Genomic DNA, 22,079 nt, shown 5'->3' with positions numbered 1-22,079 from the left:
TGGATACACTGATCGCTTCTTCTTCTTCTTCTTCTTCTTCTTCTTCTTCTTCTTCTTCTTCTTCTTCTTCTTCTTCTTCTTCTTCTTCTTCTTCTTCTTCTTCTTCTTCTTCTTCTTCTTTTTCTTCTTCTTCTTCTTCTTTTTCTTCTTCTTTTTCTTCTTCTTCTTCTTCTTCGGTGTTTAATCCTTGGCATTACTGCCTCCTACTTGATTTATTTAGTCACCAAAATGTTAGGCTATTTATCAATTGATACCAGTAAAAATTAAACGGCAATTTTCTATTCTTCACCATGGCCTCATTTCCATTCAGGTTAAAACATGTATCCACCGCATTGCTTTCCTGACACTGCTACAAACCAGTTGGGTGGGTTTCTTACTCATTCGCCACTATTCTGGCGCATGCGTACAAATTCCGGACCGGGCTTCAGATCAGTTAGCAGGTGAAGAAGGTCCCAGCTCCCGTTTTTTCTGTGGCAAGAATCCTTTTTATGTCTTGCTCTTGACCATGTCGACGGGAGGGTTGGTTTCGGCAGTTTCCCTGCCTTTATAAAACAGTGAGTATTCCTTAAATTTAGTTTGAAATGGTATGAAATATTAGAATACGAGCCGCAGCACTCCGCGTCGGGCGTTTGGATAGGTAAACACTGTAGGACACTATATGACATCCAAACACAAGGCAGTGAGTTGGGTCTGTTGGGATTCAGTTAGACTTTTCAGAACATTGTGTATTACGGACAAAGTATTTGTTAGGGATTAGCGACAGTTTATAGTCTTTGAATAGCCTACACTGCCTGATGACATGATGACAAACCTCAGCCCCACTCCGGACTACTGTACATCAGGTAGCTGTTAAGAAAGGCAAGTTAATTTACATAGCACTTTTTCACTGATGACACTACCACATGGGCATCGGGTGAAAACCTACAGCAGCTCTCTGGATGGGTTTCACAGGAACTTGAGAAGATAAAGAAATGGTGTGATAGTAATATAGTATCTCTGAATTTGGATAAAACTAAATTTATGGTATTTGGGAATGCAGACTAGACAATGAACTTCAATTGAAAATTGGGGGAGCTAATATAGAACGAGTACCGGTACATGAAGTTAAGTTTCTAGGTGTCATAGTTGATGACAAATTCTCCTGGAAATCTCATATCAGATATGTTCAGCACAAAATAGCAAAGAATATATCGATATTGGCAAGGGTTAGATATATTTTGGACGGGAATAGAATAGAATAGTAATAGAATTGACGAGTTTAAACATAAATATAAAGGTATGTGTCAATCAAGATACATGCAAGAACAGGCTTAATGATTAATTACATTAATTAAATGTACACCACACCCACAATTGTGTGGTGGGTGTAATTGTGGGTGTATGTGGGTGTGGTGTACATTTAATTAACCCAAAATTGTGGGTGTGGTGTACATTAACACTGTTAAAATCTTTTTTTAGTATAATATGTGTGTGCGTAGAAGTGAATGATTTACTGCTTGCAAACCAATGATGGTAAGATGATGTCATGGGGTAGAACTGGATAAGTCTGACTTCTTCCTACTCCATTCAAGCATGTACTAGGTATAAGCACATTGATATTGGATTATGTGTAAAGTTATGTGTGTTGTCATATCAACTGTTTTACATGCTTGAAAGAATAAATCAAATCAAATCATACACAAAGGCAATTCAAAGTGCTGAACACAATGCACACAAATGGCTAAAACATTCAAATGCATACATAGATAAAACATTAGAGTGTGAATTAGATTAAAATGTTAAATGCAAATTAAAAGCAACAATTACATGACCGCTCAAAACAGCAACATGTGTAGATATTTTAGGATTGTTCTCAATGCTCTTTACATGCTTAGGTAGGCAAAACCACCTAGACTCCACTTTGTCTGGAATGCAGCAACACAAGTTGTTTCTATAGCTTTTCACAATATGTTTCATAAACAAATGAGTTAGCCCATTTGTACACCTCCTTTTTTCTGTTTTGTTCATCAGCAGATACTCAGGCTTGGCTGTAGGCTACTCGATGAAGTGTTATTTCGCACAGATTGATAAAGTTATATGAACAACTCAGGTTGACTGGCTCTCAAATGCAACATGGTAATTATGATGGCCTAGTTTCTTTATGGCTTATCATTTATAAAGATGTGCTAACTGTGTCTTGGGTGATAATAAATTGGATCGTTTTGGATTATTGATCAAACAAATCAAGCAGTTACCTTGCACTTAATAAATCTTTTGACTATTTTTCTCCAGATATATTTTTGGTCAAACTATGAAGTCTAATCAGTAAAATATTTAGCAGGTTATGCCACACTGAAGATCACTGCTAATTGCATTCAGGTGTAGGTTGTTAGTCAAAATGACTTTTTGTCGTTTTTGTTGTAGATTGATATTCTACATGCAGTTAGTGTCATTCATTTTTTAAGATGTGTCTGTGTCAACTTGGCACAAGTTTGTGACTACTGTTTATTGCTGCTTCTTTCTTCTTGTAGGTGTGCTCATATAGGATGTGGTGGTGTCCCAGCTCTGTGCTCCACCTGTTGCGCTGTGTGCGGTTGCGGCCTTGTGCCAGGAGAGGAAGGAACAGGTGGCCTCTGGGGATTAGGGAGAGATGGGCTTATATGAAATTGCTAGTACAGTCACTTTACTTTAACTCCCTCACGGACTCAGATGTGGTCTTTGACTCAATCTTCGAACCTGTGTTTTGGACTGTGGATTATATCACCCGCTGGTTTGGCCTGGTGAGTGCATGTTTATTTGTGTGTTCATTTAATTAGTTACAATGAGTTTTTAAGTGTATCTCTGAAGAAAGTTCTCTATGGGTATCCACTGTCTTTGTTTATAAGGTGTTTGTTTGGCTGGTGGTGATATTGACCAGCTCCATCCTGGGTATAGCTTATGTGGTCCTACTGCCTCTGATCCTCACCACATACTCTCCTGCATGGATTGCTTGGCACATTTGTTATGGACATTGGAACATCATCATGATTGTTTTTCATTACTACAAGGCTGCAAAGACCTCCCCTGGGTGTCCACCTATGGTAAATGTCAACTCCCACTGTTCTGCATAACTGCAACCTTTACTAATTTGGACCCAAATTAAAGTTACATGTAGTAATGCAACAAAAATGCCTCATTTCAGGAAAGAAACAGCACTCCATTTGTGTCAGTCTGCAAAAAATGCATCATTCCCAAACCAGCAAGAACACACCACTGTGGTATCTGTAACAGGTGAGTGAGTGTCATCTATTGGTGGAATAATGGCCTTGTAGAGTGCAAGCCTGGTCAGCAAAAACACTTCCTGGTGGTGGGCTCCCCATGCCTGGTGAATACCATAGTCTCAAGAAAAAACCTTGCACAATTGTCTATTTAAGTATCAGACAGAATATTTTCTTTTTTATTTGCAGATGCATTCTGAAAATGGACCATCATTGTCGTATCCTTTGTGCTCACATTATTTCAAATAGTTTTGTAGTATTAGAAGTCACAGTATGTGACTGTGAAGAGATGGTGGTTTTCCTTAATGTTAGCATCTCAGCCTGGCTGAATAACTGCGTGGGTCATTTTAACCACCGTTACTTCTTCTCCTTCTGTCTCTTCATGACCTTAGGCTGTGTCTACTGTAGCATCAGTGGTAGAAACCTGTTCCTAGATGCATACAGTGATCTTGGGGTAAGATGCTCGGACTCGCACCACACTGTTTGACAGCTGTTGCTGGGGTGCCTGCTTGGATTTTTGTCTTTGTAAGGCTTGATAGGCTTTCTCTGTTACTTTATCTGCATGTGTAGTGCCTTTCTGGGTGGGGCTTAGCTGTTCCAGACTGACACTGCCTTGTTTCTGTCTTTACCACTTGGGTTTTTGCATGTGGGCTGTCCCACTAGAGGTTTAAGCATTTGGATATGGAAAAGCCAGGGGTCCCAGTAACAGGGATGGGACTTCTTATAGGGCTTCTCCCCTCTGGTCAGGTACAGTTTGGATAAATACATAACATGATTAAGGTGATCTTTGTTAATGTTCATTTTATAATATCTGCTCTTTTTATTTTATTCAAGACAAACTATCAGACGCCTGCACCACCATACTCCTTTAAGGATAAGATGATTAATAAGAGCATCATCTACATGTGGGTGCTTACCAGGTAAAATGCACTCTTTTTTTTTTTTGTTTGTTTGTTACCGTTCACCATATATAGGATTATGCCTCCTAATTTTACCCATATCCATACTAAAAACTAATTCAATGCACATTAAGTGTGTGTAGTGTGTTCACACTGGTAAAATGACAAAATTAAGTATACTCAAAGATGTCCCTATGAAAATAAATCTCCTTCATTTTTGAGGGTGTAGTGCACAAAGGAACCGGAGGACCTGCTCACAGGTGCAAAAGACAAATGATGAATGATGGTGAAACAGCTCCAGGAAGGCCTCAGAAAACAAAAAATAAAGTATCAATCCTTTGAAAATGTCCTCCGTTTTCCCAAGTATTATTGGCAGAAATTTTCCAAGTTCACAGTTTGTTTATCACATCTTTTATTGCGAGTATAGGCTGCACCGTTCATCCCAACTCCAAAGAATGTCATACAGTAATTTGTCAGTATGTAGTGCAGACCTGCATCATAGGCTAGGCGTTCCCGTTGATCAAACAAGGTGTCATTTGTTCTTTCAGCACAGTGGGACTGGCCCTGGGAGCTCTAACAATTTGGCATGCTGTTCTCATATCCAGAGGAGAAACCAGCATAGAAAGACATACTAACAGTAAAGAAAGAAAACGATTGGAAAAATGGGGACAGGTGAGCATGTTTGGTAATTAAATGTTCAACAAATTCAGATTGTGATAATTATTTTTTTTTTTTTTTTTTTTTTTATCATGAGCTGCAAAATCTCAACTAAAGGAAATGTGTTGTTTGGTTTACATGTCAATGAAGTTTTATACGCTTTAATTGCTACTTTATTGTCAAATGCTCCACCAGGTATACAAAAATCCTTTCAACTATGGCAAGCTGAATAACTGGAAAATCTTCCTTGGGGTGGAGAAGAGAAGGTGAGTGTTACCTGGTGTTTGCAGAGATTTTCTGTTATGATGTTATTCAGTGCTGCCTTGTACTTCTTGTCACCTCTGTTTTGATTTCTGTTTTGTCTCTAGTCACTGGGTGACCCGTGTTCTCCTTCCCTCTGCACACACCCCACATGGTAATGGTTTGACGTGGAATGTTTTTCCATTTAAAAAGGACTTTCTGGCTGTATGACAGACTATGCCTTCTTCAGCACTCTTTTCTGTGTCCAACAAACTCTGGTCGTTTGATACAACAGGTCTCTTCAGTTGTACATCAACGTTTAATATCTCAAAATATTACTGGGGCTTCGCTCGTGTTAAGTGGTCTACATTGTTTAGGACTGGAAAAGGCTATGTGCCATGGATGGTTTGTGTTTTACTTACAAACTGCAACTGCTCTTACTTGACTCTTTGCATTGTGGTAATGATGGGCTGTTATTTTTACAAGCCACTTGTTCTGACTGATATGTCACTGGTCTAAGGTACCTGCATAAAATTTTTTTAAGCAAAATGCTTTTGGTTTTTTTCTTCTATGGCTCTTGTTACCATTGCTAACTCTGAGAGACGAGACAGTCCAAGTAACTTCAAAACAGTGCTGATTTATTCAAAGGATCACAGGTAAAATTAACATTACACGCTCAGGTATCTTGCACCTCCAAACTGCTCGCAGGCAGATGTAAGATGAAAGACCCTGAACCCACCAGGCCTATACATTATATCCCCTCGGTTGGGCTAGCCCCATACTACACAGAAACGTCAACCGAGACGTCTCTGTTGCCAGCTTTGCAGCTGGTCATAGCAGTAGTCAAAACATGAAGCGATTAAGTGGTATGTAGCTAAAAACATTCTCACACGACCTCTAGTAACATGTCATGATATTAAACATAAGACAGTCATCAATTCTTCTCTCTAGTTATCCTTGACCAGATGTACCCTGTAGAAACTCATAAGCATGACTAAGCATTTAACAGTCTAACTAGACATCCTATCTCCACTAAACATTTCTAATACATAAAGTATCTATCTGACTAAAAATACCTAACACTGCCCTAGCTGATATTTTTAAAAAATCATTTTGGGACACGGTGACCTCAACCTCTCCATTTCATTTGCTCACCACTCCAGTCCAATATTATCATTTGATTTAAACTTTCAAGGAAAAATGCAGTATCATGAAAATGTATTATTTATATGTATTTTGTACCTGTTACGTAATAAGTCTTTATAATGTGCTTTATTTAAATAAATCTACACTGTTATTACTGAAGATGCACATCATTGCTACACATATACAGATTTTCGAGTTTATAACTTTAACTTTTAACTGTAAATGAAGCATTTTCAGTTTGGAAATGCTAAAGTAGGCATCTCTGTCCACATAACTGTCAGTTAAACCTTTTGCTGCATTTTCACTTTATAAATTCCTGAGCGCACAAATTCCATTGTTGTCATTGTTGCTTACACAGGTGGATCCAGAGACTTGCTGTTATAATTACTACAATATAACCACAATATTACGACAAAAGTAAGCAGTCACAGCAGTGGAAATGCCCTACGATTAAACCAAATAACAAATATGAATGGTTTCTTTCCAGGTGACATTCATTTAGCCAAATAAATCAAGAAAGAAGAGACTGCGATGGATTGGCGACCTGTCCAGGGTGTACCCCGCCTTCGCCCGATTTGTCTGAAACAGAAAACGCACACAGACCGATAGCAGTTCACTTCAGCTGGAGGTTCATCATCAAATCTAATAAATAAGAAATGGCATTTCAACAATAATTTGAGTACATTTGATTGGCCACAAATGGCTTTTTCCTCATTTTGATTTTTTTTTTTTGTTTCAGCCCTCAGAGATGTGGCTGTTTGACTTCATAAGAAATAATCAACTCACCTTTCATATTTTCTGTGTGATGACTATATGTGGGAAACTACACTAGGCTATAAATGTCTGGAGACCTTTAAGAGACCGCGCATGCGTGGAGACCGATAAGGCTTTAATATTAGATCCGTGCATTAGGATTGTGCGGGTGAGCTCCAGTCATTAGATTTTGGTGGAATACGGATATTGTTTGCAGGTTGTTTTTTGTTTGTTTGTTTTTTGGAGAAGTTGTTTGCCAACTCTGCAGGGCCAGGCTGGTCTCCAGTCCGCCAGCCTGACTCCAGTTTGTGCCTGACAACCTGCTGACTGGCATCTTCTGGTGACCGTCGCGTCAGGGTGATAACTTCACTTGGAAGCAAGTTCGGATGTGGCAAGCAAACTGCAGACGAATGCACAATTTAGCAGGCTGGATTACTGGTAGGCAAACATACCCAAAGTAGTCATTTTTTGTTTGTTTAGTTTTTTAGAAAGCTATTGAACTGGACTAACAAAGGGCCAATGACGAATAAAAGCAAATCACTCAAACCTTATCGAAGTACATGTTTAAAAAGTACTAACAATATAAACTGTAATACTGCGTAAACGCATTTTAAATATATGAACTGAAAATCGGAGCATGGGGGGCACGAGGTTCAGGCGCGTGCCCCCATCAGCTGGCAGTACACGTGACGTAAACATCGCAGCTTATCTGACCTCACAGGAACAAGGAGTGCTGAGCTGTCACTAGTCACTGATGATGGTTTTCATTTAAGTCACTCAGACATTATAATTTACCTTTTATTTATTGATGACATGATCACATGTGCATTTTAAGGCATTTGTATTTGACTGTATGGCGAATAAGATGCCGAAAAACTGATGAGTGTTTCTCTTGGTGTGGAATGTAGGCACAGTGATGGGAGGCTGTGTGGGGAGGAACAGGACCGACGGACAAGGGAGTGTCCGAAGCTCGACAAGGAGTAAAAAACGTGGAGGTGAGAATCTGGAGCTCGTTGTACTGCAGCTTCTCATTTGTTAAAATAACCATATATTTTAGTGAATGCACAGGCGAACTGCTTTAAGTTTAGGACATGACGTCCTTAACCAGAAACTGGAAAGTGCAATGGGATATACATTATTTATGGTCATGCAGATGGCCTGTTTAAAAATGCTGCTTTAACAATTCATACATTTATGATTATTTGCTACAGCCCTGTTGTATAGATGGGTTTTCTCAGTGTGAAAGCTTATAGTCAGGTGTTAAATGTCTCAGTCATGCATCTGATCTGTACTGACTGTATTTTAAACACTGTTCCAAAAAAGTTGCTATAGATTGCCATGCATTGTGTGTAGAAACGTAGCAGCAGCAGCAGCAGCAGGAGCCTGCACATACTTTCCATATCAGGGTTTGACCTACTTGGTGGAGATTTCATTTACATGTAGGAAGAGCTAATTTACCTGCAAGAAAGACATGACCTCTCAGATCATTTTCATAGTCCTAAGCTTTGTACTTAGTGCAAACACACAAGACCTCTGCAATGACAGACTACAATCACTGACTACTAGCTGCTGGAGTGCAGCATCTGAAAGACAAGTTTGCATTTATTCACACATATAGCTGAACCATCATGAAGGAAAACAATCCCCTGTTGGAGCCTTCACAGAAGTACAGTAGCTTCTCCTTTAGACAGTAATAGTCCAACAAGGGTTTGTCTGTTAATAGGTTTAGCATGTTGTCTTGGGTATTTCTATCCCGTCTCTAAATAGAGCTGATAGGATTAAGCCTCCTGTGTAAAGAAACTACCTTTTGGCCAGGACGCTGAACTTACTCTGCCCATATATTTCCATGAGCTGATCCTACAGTATTTTAGTGTTGCAGAGTGTTTATTGTTAAAAGGGGTATAAGTGGAGGGAGAATGGTCATTTTTAAAATACTGGGGAAGTGTCATGGCAGTGAATTGAGCTCTTAGTGTAGATATTGTGACAACGTAGATCAAGTGCATGTTGCAGCAAGCTGGTTGGACACAGCAGGGGTGTCCTCCTCCTCAGGGTGGGGTGCTGTAGTTCACTATTGTAGACTTTTGATGTACAGCAGTTTGACTGACACCAAACATTTACAAAAGATCAGCGATGGGAGTACCTAACTCCAGAGAATACAACTATCACGCTCCAAATACACCCTCTAAGATCGTGCTGAAAAGTAAGTGTATATTTTTGTGTAGGGTGAATTATTTGTTGTCTGGTTTCATGTTTGTGCAGCTCACTTTGTTGTGCCTTTACTTGTCTCAGAGGATTTTGTGTTGATTTTACACTGATATATGCTGTTGTTATTGTAGTGTTTACAGAGTTTTTTTGTGGATTTGTGTATCAGTGATTTACAGTTATGGTGCAGCTGTCAGTGAAATACCATTAGAGCAGCAACAACAAAAAATGACAAGAAAAACTAACACTGTAATTGACGGTTTCAACAGTGCTGCTTCTTGCTGCTTTTTCCGGGAGTCCTGCATCACTTGAATGATTATATCGTAAGTTTGAAAGTTCAAAATGTTGTTAGGGATGCAAACCTACAATTAATACGTGAATTATTAACTAGCTTATATGTATGTATGTTAATATGCATTTATCAATATTATGAGCATGATGGATTTGTAGTACTACTAGTAAAATGGTATTATGTAGCAATGATAGCAGCCCTAATTTACATGATGGGATTTTTTTTACAGTTCCTTTTGTGGTAGAGGTTTAGAAGGTAGTTTTTCAATTCACCAGGGATGTTTAGGCTTGAGTTAAAAAAGTTAATCCACAGACTTCATCTTCTTAGTGTTGCCATCTGACCAGGAACCCAGTGGTCACTTTAAGAGCTTCACAAGTCCTCTGTCCTTTTCTCAAGCCCTCTGTAGAGATCGGAAACACTGCAGGCTACGCAGTTTTCAGGGACATCTGATTTGTAGTGGTTTACTGTTTGTATGTCTGTGTGCTTGCTGGGCTAGACTTGTATGTTTTTGCTGCCTTTCATTGGCCAAAGAGTGCTCATCTCTCCAACCAATGCCTTATGGGATCGAGAAGATAAATCCTTTTATGTGAAGCGCGATTACTGCCTACAATCCACTAGTGTGTACTATTGTGTGTGTGTCAGTGCACATGTATGTGTTACTAGCCACTGCAGTAATCCCCAGCACTATAAATAGTCACTTTGATTTGAATCCTTCTGCTAATCAAACTGACTTTCTTGGTATGGTGATACAATATGATATAATGTATATACCATCTTGAAAACATCTGGTATACAATTACTTGGTTTACTTATATGCTGTTCTAACAAAGAGCAGTTTCCTGCATTGTAACTTCTCTAATGTATCTTACAGTGAGAAATGTTGGTTTTGCTGAAAATATTATTTTTCAGCAATAATAATAAAGGTAAGGATGAAGAGCACAGCCATATTTGAAGCAGCTGATGTCTGAATCAACCTGTCAACCATCTATATAAGCTAGTTTCTCAAAGCTGTTTTACCTGCAGTTGTTGCAAAACCTTACAGTAAATGTGGTTCCTGGCAGGTTTTTAAAATCTAAAAGTTGTGCATAAAAGGCAAGTCATCCATATCCCCAAATAACTGGACTACAGTCTTTAGATCTGTTCTAGGTCAGTCTTTAGATCAGAATAAATACTGTCTTCTTATTTTGTCAGGACGTAATGAGCCCCTCAAAAAGGAGTGTCCAAAATGGAAGAGCGAGTATCCGATGACAGAGGGCCAGCTGAGGAGTAAGAGGGATGAGTTTTGGGATACGGCTCCAGCTTTCGATGGACGGAAAGAGATCTGGGATGCACTCAGAGCAGCAGCCCTGGCTGCAGAGTGCAATGACCTGGAGCTAGCACAGGCTATAGTGGATGGAGCCTGCATTACTCTGCCACATGGTATGAAACTACTCACAGGTGCATGAACACACACATGCTCTCTCAAATATGAAAATGTGCCTCTTCCAGCTATCAGTTGTAAGCTGTAAATGTCCTCTGTCATAATACTCAAAATGTCAGAGATTATTCCTGTAATAGTTGCATAATAGTTGCAGTGCTGCCTGACCACTGTCAATGGATTGGTGCACAGAGAGCCACGACAGAGTTAGGTGGAAATAACACTGTGCATATTTATCTGCTCACAGAATGGTGTGTTTGCTTTTAAATGTTTTGCTGGTACAATGATACTTGTGTTGTTGATGTAAATGTTATGCAAGTAAATATAAAGCAAATGTTATAGCCTGAAACTTCCTCTGGTTAATTGACTATTGTTGGGAAGAAAGAAAAAGTGTATCATGGTTAAAGTTATTTGCTGTTGCAAGTTAAAATGTGGTTGTTTAATGTAGGTAATTTCTCGCTCTGCAGGCTCTCTCACGGAAAGTTATGATGAACTGGGAAACTGTTACCAGCTCCCAGCATACACTTTAGCCCCGCCTGTCAACCTTATCTCTGAAACGTCCAGTGAAAGCAAAGTTTCTGAATCCACACAAAAGCAGGCTCAGCCCCCTCCATGCAGACAAGAGTTCCAGCTGCGGGTGCGATTGTCAACAGGTAAGAAACACCCAGTATAACCTATAATAAAGGTACATGAAATATCGTGAAGCATCATGTCTCACCTAGGCTGGCGACTAATTTGTAATAGATAGCTTCTCACTGTCTCACAGCTTGTTCTGAAATCTGTGTCAACTCCTTTATGCCTTGTGGATTTCTTAGGAAAGGATGTGCACCTGACAGCGAGCATGGTAGACTCTATCTCTGAGCTAAAGAAACAACTGGAGGAGCAGGAAGAAATTGATGTGACCCGTCAGAGGTGGTTCTTTGCTGGGAAGCTCCTGACTGACAAGACTCGTCTGCAAGATTCCAAGATCCAGAAAGATTTTGTTGTCCAAGTGATTGTCAATACAAACCCTTCAGTCATAACTAACTGGGGAGACAGACAGAAGGTTATGAAATGAAGAAAAGACAAAGGACGTGCCAGAGAGGGGTGCAGTAACAGGAATAGGACCTGTAATTATTTTCCAGTTGGAACTGCATTGGAATTTTGTGTACTTTTTTAAATAAAAGAATTTATTGCTTTTGTATTGCTCCTTTTCTATTTTTTTTCCAAATGAAGTAAGAGTACTAAAAGGCACTGAAACACCAAAAAGTAGATTACTAAGATGTGCATCTCAGTATCAGTTTGTTTGTGTGGACATCAATTCACAGCTCTATTGTTTACACGTTTGCCTCCTTGTCATGTGTGATTGTACTTGTGCTAATTGTTAAATTGAACGTGGATTATCCAGGCATCCAAGGAAAAATCAATTCTCACTTTTTTCTTTCTTTCTTTTACTTTTTTTTAAGGTTTCTGTCATGCAATTTGAGAATCAGGATGGCAGAAAACTCTAATGGGAAACAAAAATGTAAATACCATATGTACTGTTTGGTCATGTAACTACTGTATATGTGTATTATATGTTAATTTCACAACTGCATATTCATAATGAAGACAAGGAATGTAAGGAAGGCACCTTACTAAAAGGTATGAGATAAGATTTGTTTTATTTCATCACTTTGGAGGCACCTGGTTTGTTTGAGATGAGGTCTAAGCATATTCAGACAGCTCTATCTAGTCAGTCTTTAGGGCACGTTGGAGGAGACGGGTCTGTTTGGTGCATTTTTAGAGGTGCTTGGTTTGGTCTAGATGAGCAGAAGTTAAACTACAGGAGATGTAATGCTAAAGGGAGTTTTTCCTCTCCGCCGTCGCTAAGTGCTTACTCAAGGGGGACTTGTTGAGGTTTTCTCTAAATGTTAAGTTTTAGACCTTACTTATGTAAAATGTCCCGTGACTTTTGTTTGATGCTATACAAATTAAATTCAAGTGCTCAGGTTGACGGCATGTAGAATTGTGTTAATGAAGCATCAGATATTCAGCACATTTTGTGTGTAAAACTTAATTCATAAAAATTGTAACTGAAATAAATGTGTGGTGAAAACTACAAATGTGAAGCTGAAGCATGTCTTTCAGACCATTTGTTATTGGTGGAGAGGGACCGGGTTAGATCCTGAGTCAAAAGGTGGTGTTCAGGATTCCCCTGTTCAGCACCAAGGACAGCGTTCGTTTCACTCTATAAACCCCTTGTTTTGTGACCAAAGTCCCTTCAAAAATTCAGCAGGTTAATTTTTCTTTTATGAGTACAAACATAATATTTATTATACTGTATAACTCAAGCTGTGCTAACTTAAATATAACATCTTCCAGTAAAGTTGTAGCAGTAATCCATAAAGCTGGATTTACTGCAATAATCATTTTTAAAATTAGGCTGCTGGCTGTCAATTCACTTCTTTGGCCATGTTTGACATTGATGAGCTGTAAACAAAGTCCCCAAACTCCTTCAAAAATCTGGTAGTGCATTTCTTTGTTAGAAACAAATATGCACCATGAAACTATTTGTTTCTTGAACGTTAACTTCTGGTAAATTTGCCTTGTGCAGAAATACATGGTTAAATATTTTTAACATTAGGTTCCTGCAGGTTTGTCAAATGTTTAAGATTGTATAATTTTCCATATATCCATCCTAGATTGCGTTGGTAAATTCTTCATGTTTTAAAAAAACATGAAAGTACCAGTGTGCAGAGCGTCTGATAATACCCACAGGAGTTGTCAGTGTCAGTGTCAGGGCCGCTGCCTCTCCTCCGTTTGTCTTCTCTGTTTTTCTCCGTCAATGGGCTCTGCACCTCAGCTGTGTTGCATTCCAGTAATTAGTAACTGGTTTGTCTACACACACAGCTGGGGTGTATCCCGATGATTACCTTCTCCTTATATAAACCTCTGGCAGACGCTCCGTGCTCGCCGGAACATTAACTAACATCAACGAACATTAACTAACAATAGCAAACATTAACATAGTAACGCGGACACGTGGTGAGACTGCTATGCTGACAGACACTGTGCGTTTTTTGGCTTGATTCTTCCACACACCCTACGCGCTACGCTCTTCACACTACACCCCACCACACCACATATTTTTGATCCGTCTTTGCCAGAGCATTACCTAACTTACTTTACAGTACTTACCGGAATTACGTCCTTTTGATTTCCCGGCTGACAGTCCCTGTGCCGTGGATATCCGTTTTGTTCGCCTGTCTTCCCTGGTCCGCTACTCCTGTTTCCTGCCGTTAGTTTGTGTGTGCACCTGTTCGTATTTATTATGGACACTGTTATGTTGTTACGTTGTTGGTTTGTCGTACATTAAACTTTTTTTGTGTACCAGCCCTGGGTCGGCTATCTCGAGTCCTACCCCTAGTTCTCCCTCACCCTCCTGGTGAGGGGGGGCTAACCCTAACAGTCAGTCTTGCACAACACAAAATCAATTCAGGGTGAAAATCAATTTTATGTGCTTTTAATTTTTCAAAAAGTCTATTATAATTAAAGGTGGTGTACTTGGCTCCATTATATTTACAGGTGTCTATATTTTTGTCCTCCCAGGCTACATAATGAAAGGATCAGATTATTAGGAACGTCAGTAAAACACCATCTTTAACTATAGCACAACAGTAATAAACACAATTGAATTTATATATTTGACAATTTTGCCAAAAATGTAAACATTTTGAGCTTCATAAACGCAGATAAGGTATAATTATTTCAATGAATTACATAGAATTGTATAGGTGTACCTAATAAAGTGGCCATTCAGTGTACATCACATGTGAACGTTCATTCTGCATTTAATGAATAATCTGACATATCTGATGCTCTTGTCATACAGTCCAAATAAAGTTTTATAGACATTTAACAAACAAGTGAACCTGAGGCAGGAAGGTCATATTTGGAGAAAGATGCCTGTGCAGGGACCTCTGTGGAGACATCCACTGCACAATACAACTTAAAAGTAAATGGAGAATTGATTTGTTTTGTGGCTTTACGAGTTACAAAACATAATTAGATTGATTGATTTTTCTTTTTTTTTTTATTCAAGATTTGTGGATAGACAAATGGGCTGCTTGACAAACAAACCGGTTATTGTGAAATGCAGAAGAATGCAAAAACAAATAGTGCAGTACAGGGCCAGACCTTTAAACCATAAAAACATGTTCTTAATGTATGTTGAAATAAGAATTTTTTACCTTTACCAGTAGTTGTAGTAGCAGAAGTCATAACTGAACCTTTAGAATAAAATTGTTGACTAACCAGATATATTTCATGCTTCATTTGCTTTTCATTTGTGGTGTTTTGCAAAACATCTGTATTGTTTCAAATAGCCTATAATATCTATCTATAGGGAGAAAGGTTAAGTTTATAAATTCAAGACAGGGAAAGGGGCGTTTACTATTGGTAGATAGAAGTGATATAATTAGGTATAGATCTCATAATACATTCATAACTGTGGTGTTGTGGGTGTTTTTCTGTGCTGAATAGCGCCCTCTAATAGCAGCATAACTCAAGTCCAGGTCAGTCACGCGAGAACACATGTGACGTCACTTGGTAAGCGACAGAGTCATCTGGAGCTTCACAGATCCTTGGTGTAACGTGATTGTTTTGAACCCCGAAAATGGTGAAATCGGGGAAGCTTCGATCTGGAACCGGGTCGAAACTCAAACGGTGGAAGAAGGGACAACCCCCCGGGGGGGGCCGTTTTCGGCAGGCTGCTAAAAGCCGCTTCTTCATCCGACCCACCGGTAAGTACACGTGGGTCTCTGGCTAATGCTAACATTAGCTACCGTTAGCCATTTAACTTCTGACAACCCAAGCCAAACATCTGTGTCTTAAATACTTATAAGCAATGCTAATAATGGTGTCAGCGGAAAAGTAGCTTTCTATGTTCCCGTCTTTCCTCTTTGGTCAGCTGAAATAACTTCGGTCAGTTTAGTTTTTGATTTTTAATAGCTACTTCTGTGCGTTTGTGGCTGTGTAATCCAAGGAGACACATTGCTTTACAGCGTCTTTAAATTACGACAACGGCTCTTTACAGGGTACTAAAACTAATTGATTAATCATGCCATCATATCCGTTATTTGGTTGTGTTGAAAGTTCAGAGACCTGGTGCCTTTCTTGGAGATGCTTAGCCAGGCGACTTTCAGTCCCCAAGACAAGAGAAAATGGAGCTTGGAGCCTGGCTAAGCATCACCCAGAAAGGTGCCAAGTATCTGATTGTGTCTAATGTACTTTTTCAATGGTCTTCAGTCTGATCCTCATCAATGGAATGTATATGCCAAGTATCTGATTGTGTCTAATGTACTTGTTCAAGGGTCTTCAGTCTGATCCTCTTCAATGGAATGTATATGTGTAGTTGGAGCAAGGTTATGCATAAACCTCAAAATCTCTTGTTTACTTTGGTTGAATGTTTATGATCGTTGTTCATATGTATTGCCTTATAATGCTGAACAAATAAAGGTGTTTACACAATTAAAGTAGCAAGTTACCACACCACCAGGTCATGTCAAAATGTACTAAGGTAAAATTATTGAATTTTGCTGAACAAACTGGTAAAGGTAACCTAAAGGTATTCTGCTGGTTTCTAAAAGTGAAAACCCTATTGTGGCTTTCATTAGTTATGACCACTTTTGTGAGGAAGTCATCTTAATGCAATGATGCATCTCTCATTGTTCTTTCCAAGAGTGATCTAACAGTTGACGCTGTTAAGTTACACAATGAACTGCAGACAGGTTCGCTGGAGATCGGTGCAAGCGCCGGTAAAGGTACCTTTATGGAAGAGGAGCCAGAAGAGGCGTCAGAAAGAACCTCGTGCACCTTCCTCAGTGGTCTGTCAGACTGCTCCAACCTGACCTTCAGAAAGGTGCAGCGCTTCTGGGAGTCCAATTCAGCTGCACACAAAGAGGTAGGCATTATACTCAAGGAATTCAAATCGCCCAGTTAATATAGATGATGTGTAATTTTTGCAGAATTCTTGTTTGAATGTAGTCAAATCATACTTTTGCTGTAGGAGCAAAACCTAAAAAAGTGAGTAACTGAAAAGTTATGAGTTATGAAAAGTTGAGTTTTCCTGGAGCTGTAACATTTCACCTAATGCACCTCATAGATTTGTGCAGTGTTGGCAGCTGTTACTGAGGTGATACGTGGTCAAGGAGGGAAGGAAACTGAAACAGAGTACTTTGCTGCTTTGGTGAGTGCATTTCTTTCAACATATCAACTAAGGCACCGCCAAATAACTTGCGCTGTGTTGAAAAATGGTAGTGAGCCTAGCTACTGTGTCTGAAGAAGAGAAGCATGTCTTTGCTTTTTGTAGATGACCACCTTGGAGGTTGTGGATTCAACAGAGTCGCAGGCTGCAGTGGCATACCTCCTCAACCTTGTCATGAAACGGTAGGACTCCCCAATAACAGCCCCCAGTCATGTCATGTCCCTCCCTAGTCATGTCAAAGCTCATCAGATGTGACTGGAAATGTGTTTTCATGTGATTGGTGAACTGTGTTCCATAGGGTTCCTGCTCCAGTGCTCAGGTCCAAGTTCTCAGACACCACCAAGGCTCTGATGGAAGTCATGTCTAAACAGGCCAGGTGTGAGACCGCCTCGGCTCTCAGATGGGTGAGCAGATGTGTCTCTGTGACTGTTAGTCTCTTAAATGTTCATTGTTGAAAACTGTCACAAATATTGCTTTTGTTGTCTTTGCACCCGTAGATTCTGTCATGCCTGGCCACTTTGTTGAGGAAGCAGGATGCATCTGTGTGGACTTACCCATCTACTCTTCAGGCTTACCACGGCTTGCTCAGCTTCACAGTGCACAGCAAGCCTAAGGTCTTTCTTACTGACCAACTAGTTACTGTCAAAACAGTATGATTGTGAATTTAACATCAAATGAGATGATAGAATAGTGCAATTTTGTATCATTAAATTTTATGTCCACTTATTCCTCCCAGGTCCGTAAAGCAGCACAGCAGGGTGTTTGCTCCATTCTCAGAGGTAGTGACTTGCTGTTTACAGATAATGCTCCAAGCCACCACCCTGCTGCAGTGACCACAGCCAAGTTCTGCATCAAAGAAATGGAGCAGGCAGGAGGTAAAAGAACATAGTCACTGATGCATACAGTTGTATTGCCTGGTATGTACCTATTTGTTCTTATTGTGATGATGGTAAATTGTTTGTAATTCTGTCCTTGCCAAGGAAGTTGCAGTTTATCAATTTTTTTTCTCTTCAGGCAGCAAAGAGGACACTACCACTCTTCACGTGCTTGGTCTCCTAAAAGAGCTGATGGGAGTGTTTCCTCTGGGAGCTGTGAAGTCCTGTTGTGAGATGCTCCTGCGAGTGATGACACTCAGCCACGTGGTAAGAACACTAGAAACTTTCATAGGGGCAGCCAGGTGCCCTTTGTTAATCTTCAAGGACTCTGGATTTTAAGTTAAAATTTTTCTGCTGTGTGTCTGTCTGGAGCTGGTGACGGCGAGTGCCATGCAGACCTTCCATAGGCTGTTCAACGGGAAGCCAAATGCTTCGGCCTTATCGCCTGAACTGAACGCACAGATCATCACGGTGAGTGAAAACAAACAGAACTATTGTGCTGCAGTTGTAATGCAAAATGGTGCATGAAAACTCATTTCTCATCCCCAGGCCCTGTATGACTACCTGCCCAGTGAGAATGACCTGCAGCCTCTGTTGGCCTGGCTGGCTGTCATGGAAAAAGCGCACATTCACTTAGCAAGGTTCTCAACACACTTTGTCTTGCAGTCATGTTATAATGTGTTTTTTAGTCAGATTAGTCAGGAGAGTGTGGATCAGCAATCTGTGTCTGGCTAGTTTGCAGAGTTCCCTGAGTTTGGGTCACCTCCCTCGCCTCTTCTCTGCTGCCATGTCCTGCCTGTTGTCACCTCACACGCAGGTAGTTTCTGCAGCAACCAGCACACTAAAGGTAATTAAATTATCTTCTGGGTGTCCAGATTGATTAAATCAAGTTGATAAACGTGTTTTGGTTTGCCAGTGCTTTTTGTGCTCAGGGTATGTCTGGATTGAAAGGCATCTGCTAACTTGCTAAGCAAAATGTACAAAGTATTCAGTTGGTGGGTTTGATTTTTACACTATATGCAGAATCCTAATTGATGATTTATGTTGATCTTTTTCAGACTCTGCTGACTGAATGTGTTGCCCCTCGCATGGAGGAAATAGGCATGATCAGTGCTACAGCATCTGCAGGAAATCCCTCTTATGTCTGCAAAATATTTCGGTACATTTCCTAAGCCAGTCTCAATCTTCCTCCGTTATTTGTGTACACCACTTGTAAATATTCATCGTGGTCATTGTTGATGTGTGTTTGTGTTCCAGTATCATAGAAGAAGGGCTGTCTTATCGTTTCCATGCCTCCTGGCCATTTGTGCTCCAGATCATGGGTTGTTTCTACCGCATTGCAGGGAAACAGGCTCATCCCATCATGACTAAGGTATAGTTGTAAACATGCTGTGGGTCTCTGTGTGAATAAAGACAGATCAATGTTTGCCTGAGTCTCTGTGTTGTGTTCTGGACAGTCTCTGCAGTCTCTGGCAGACCTGCGCTCCACTCCTCAATTCCCCTTCAGTGGTGAGTTGGACCTGGCTGTAGGAGGAGCTGTAGAGAGCATGGGACCTGAAGTTGTGCTGGGTGCCGTGCCTCTCAACATCACTGGCTATGAGTAAGGGCGCATACATGGACTTACTGTGGAATGACTTTGTTTCCACTATTGTGCTTTACCTCACTGGGTACATGTTGTTTTTTTCCCCCAATAGGGATGACTTGGAGTTTCCACGGAGCTGGCTAGTCCCCGTCATACGGGATCATGTGAAGAGCGCTCGCCTTGGTTTTTTTACTTCTTATTTTCTCCCTTTGGCCACTACACTAAAGCAGAGAGGTAATCTGAGTGTGTGGTGCTCCACTGCAGTAACTGGAAAGGAGGATTTTCTTTCTCTGACTCTTTCTTGTGTTGTAGCTGATGAGCTGGAGCAAGCAGGACAGAAGCTGGAGGCCAAAGTCTACCAGACTTTACAGTTTCAGGTAGCTTAACAGGTTTAACTTGGTAATGCACTGAGTAAAGAGACCCAGGAAATGAGTTAAGATGTATATGTCTGTGCTCTATCAGATTTGGACCATGCTCCCCGGCTTCTGTATGTGTCCCGTTGACCTGCTTACATCCTTCAAAGGCATTGCCCGTTCACTGGGTATGGCTATAAATGAGCGGCCCGATCTGAGACTCACAGTGTGCCAGGCTCTACGTACTCTCATCAACAAGAGCTGCTCCACAGGTAGGAAGATACACGAGTTCATAGAGAGAAATAAAAACTGCTGAAACTCCTCTGTCTTGAATCAAACCATTAAAAAAAACATGTCTGCTTTATGTCTGCAGAAGAAGAAAAGGCTGAAGTCGGGCGCTTCTCTAAGAACTTCCTGCCCATACTTTTCAACATATACAGCCAGCAGCCTGCAGCTGGAGACTCTGGCACCTATAGGATGGCTGTACTAGACACCATAAAAGTCTACCTGACCATCACTGAAACACAGGTCATTTAAGTTTGTGCACATTCTGCTGCACATTGTTCTCATATAGTTCAGTGTTGAGGCATTTCTTGATTATTTACCTAATTATCCGCCTCACAGACTCATGTTATATGCCATATTTCTTTGTGTGTGTATCACAAATTAAAACCATCATCCTCAGATGACCTGCACTTTTCTGCAAAAAGCCACAGACAGATTGAGCAGCACAGACACCACTGAGTTTACACGGTAGGACATTAATATGGATGTACTGCTGTGGAAGTATGTTATAATGAAGTAAATATCAGAATACTCACTATTGTCTGTTTTGACTCTCAGGCTATCAATGATGGACCTTGTGGTTGCCATGGCTCCCTTTGTAGACGTGGTTACCATGACTAAAACCTTTGAGCTGATTAGGCCATATTTGGAGGTAAGGACGCAATCGGTGTACTTACCTCAAGCCCACTGAAGTATATTTCTTGCCAAACTCTTTTGGTTCCACTGTGCATTTGCTTTCAGACCAAAGAACCAGGCATGCAGAAGAAGGCTTACCGGGTGCTTGAGGAGATGTGCGGAGGTGAGCGAGAGGAATGTAGATCATTTGTTTTGGCCAATTTGGAAACGCTCAAAGCTGTGCTGCTTGAGACTCTGAAAAATGCATCTTCACCAGCAAAAAGGGTGAGACTTGTTCCATAGAGAGAAATAAAGCCAACCAGACATTAGACAGGATTGTATGTGTTTATTTAAAATGCTGTCTGACTCTTGTGTTGCTATTTCTCAGCCAAGACTAAAGTGTCTGATCCACATTGTGAAAAGGCTCAACGAACAACACCAAGACTTCATCACCGCACTGCTGCCAGAGGTACACACAAATAGTGCTGTGAGCCACACAAACACAGAGTGCTGATGTGCATCATTTTGATGAAGACAATCTTTCTTTCAGGTGATTATATGCACCAAGGAGGTGTCTGTTGGAGCTCGCAAGAATGCCTACAATCTGCTGGTGGAAATAGGAAACGCTTTTATTCGCTTCTGTGGGAACACAAACTGTAAGGCACTTGTCTTCCCTTTATTGTGTGTGTGGAGACACATGGACTGAAGAGGTTTGGAAGTACTGATAGTGTCTGTCTGTGATCCAGATGCCATGGAGCAGTATTTGGTTTTGGTGTATGCAGGACTCACAGGTTCAGTCACCATGATCACCTGCACAGTGTTGGCGCTAACACGACTGGTGTTTGAATATAAAGGTAGGACTTTAAGCTGCTTCATGTTGCTGTTTTGGACGCTTTGTGTTTGTGGACTGGATTCAGTCTGGTGCCTTTCCTGTCCCAGATTCTATTGAGGTGACCGTCATGGAGCAGCTGCTGCACAATGTTTGTCTGCTGCTGTCGTCTCGTACCAGAGAGTTGGTCAAAGCTGCACTAGGCTTCATCAAGGTCATCCTCTTCATCATGGACCCTAAGACGCTAGCCTCACATGTCACCATCATGGTATGCATTATACATTCTGGGTTCTGAGAGCCAAATAGAAAAGACATTTGTCCTCCATTTAAATGAGATTTCACCCTCGTTTTTGTGCCTCAGATGGAAGCTATTGGGAAAATCAGTGATGATGTGAGGAGGCACTTCAGAACAAAGCTGAAGAACATCTTCACTAAGTTCATCAGAAAGTTTGGGTAAGTGCTTGGAAACCTC

At 40.5% G+C, this 22,079-nt stretch overlaps 3 protein-coding genes across 8 annotated transcripts in view; all 3 read left to right on the top strand.

Annotated features, from left to right (window-relative positions):
• Nucleotides 1–393: 393 nt before the first annotated feature.
• Nucleotides 394–6,818, top strand: zdhhc16a (zDHHC palmitoyltransferase 16a). Of its 5 annotated transcripts, none has more exons than XM_020601586.1 (12): nt 394–554; nt 2,011–2,115; nt 2,511–2,759; nt 2,865–3,059; nt 3,161–3,249; nt 3,426–3,454; nt 3,557–3,690; nt 3,900–3,983; nt 4,071–4,156; nt 4,684–4,807; nt 4,988–5,058; nt 6,666–6,818. In XM_020601586.1, exons 2-12 carry the CDS (start codon nt 2,113–2,115, stop codon nt 6,667–6,669), a joined length of 1,068 nt encoding a protein of 355 aa, XP_020457242.1. In that variant the 5' UTR covers nt 394–554; nt 2,011–2,112; the 3' UTR covers nt 6,670–6,818. The 5 variants fall into 5 exon arrangements, with proteins under 5 accessions (XP_020457242.1, XP_020457239.1, XP_020457238.1 ...); XM_020601583.1 differs by lacking the exon at nt 6,666–6,818 and adding an exon at nt 5,161–5,581 and having other exon boundaries at nt 2,014–2,115; XM_020601582.1 differs by lacking the exon at nt 6,666–6,818 and adding an exon at nt 5,161–5,581.
• A 182-nt stretch (nt 6,819–7,000) lies between these two features.
• ubtd1a (ubiquitin domain containing 1a) lies at nt 7,001–12,859 on the top strand. Its single transcript, XM_020601814.1, has 5 exons — nt 7,001–7,369; nt 7,840–7,926; nt 10,617–10,844; nt 11,310–11,495; nt 11,658–12,859. The coding sequence occupies exons 1-5, from the start codon at nt 7,318–7,320 to the stop codon at nt 11,897–11,899; spliced, it is 795 nt and encodes a 264-aa protein (XP_020457470.1). The 5' UTR covers nt 7,001–7,317; the 3' UTR covers nt 11,900–12,859.
• A 2,486-nt stretch (nt 12,860–15,345) lies between these two features.
• rrp12 (ribosomal RNA processing 12 homolog) overlaps nt 15,346–22,079 on the top strand; it is a 9,228-nt gene continuing 2,494 nt past the window's right edge. Inside the window, exons 1-26 of one of the 2 annotated variants that reach the window (XM_020601886.1) lie at nt 15,346–15,606; nt 16,540–16,765; nt 16,967–17,050; nt 17,174–17,250; nt 17,367–17,472; nt 17,566–17,682; nt 17,805–17,943; nt 18,083–18,210; nt 18,316–18,414; nt 18,493–18,584; nt 18,679–18,790; nt 19,002–19,102; nt 19,201–19,315; nt 19,401–19,543; nt 19,638–19,759; nt 19,838–19,902; nt 19,988–20,150; nt 20,252–20,406; nt 20,564–20,631; nt 20,722–20,815; nt 20,905–21,063; nt 21,167–21,247; nt 21,329–21,434; nt 21,525–21,632; nt 21,718–21,875; nt 21,969–22,060. In XM_020601886.1, coding sequence (XP_020457542.1) covers nt 15,479–15,606; nt 16,540–16,765; nt 16,967–17,050; nt 17,174–17,250; nt 17,367–17,472; nt 17,566–17,682; nt 17,805–17,943; nt 18,083–18,210; nt 18,316–18,414; nt 18,493–18,584; nt 18,679–18,790; nt 19,002–19,102; nt 19,201–19,315; nt 19,401–19,543; nt 19,638–19,759; nt 19,838–19,902; nt 19,988–20,150; nt 20,252–20,406; nt 20,564–20,631; nt 20,722–20,815; nt 20,905–21,063; nt 21,167–21,247; nt 21,329–21,434; nt 21,525–21,632; nt 21,718–21,875; nt 21,969–22,060 — 3,038 coding nt within the window. In that variant the 5' untranslated portion in view covers nt 15,346–15,478. Of the gene's footprint in view, nt 15,611–16,539; nt 16,766–16,966; nt 17,051–17,173; nt 17,251–17,366; nt 17,473–17,565; nt 17,683–17,804; nt 17,944–18,082; nt 18,211–18,315; nt 18,415–18,492; nt 18,585–18,678; nt 18,791–19,001; nt 19,103–19,200; nt 19,316–19,400; nt 19,544–19,637; nt 19,760–19,837; nt 19,903–19,987; nt 20,151–20,251; nt 20,407–20,563; nt 20,632–20,721; nt 20,816–20,904; nt 21,064–21,166; nt 21,248–21,328; nt 21,435–21,524; nt 21,633–21,717; nt 21,876–21,968; nt 22,061–22,079 lie in introns of both variants that reach the window. The other variant, XM_020601887.1, reaches the window with a different exon arrangement.

This window comes from Monopterus albus, unplaced genomic scaffold (genome assembly GCF_001952655.1).
Source record: "Monopterus albus unplaced genomic scaffold, M_albus_1.0 scaffold52.1, whole genome shotgun sequence".
NCBI lineage: Eukaryota > Metazoa > Chordata > Actinopteri > Synbranchiformes > Synbranchidae > Monopterus > Monopterus albus.
Note: the sequence above shows the minus strand (reverse complement) of the source record. Positions and strands in the feature narration are given on the sequence as shown.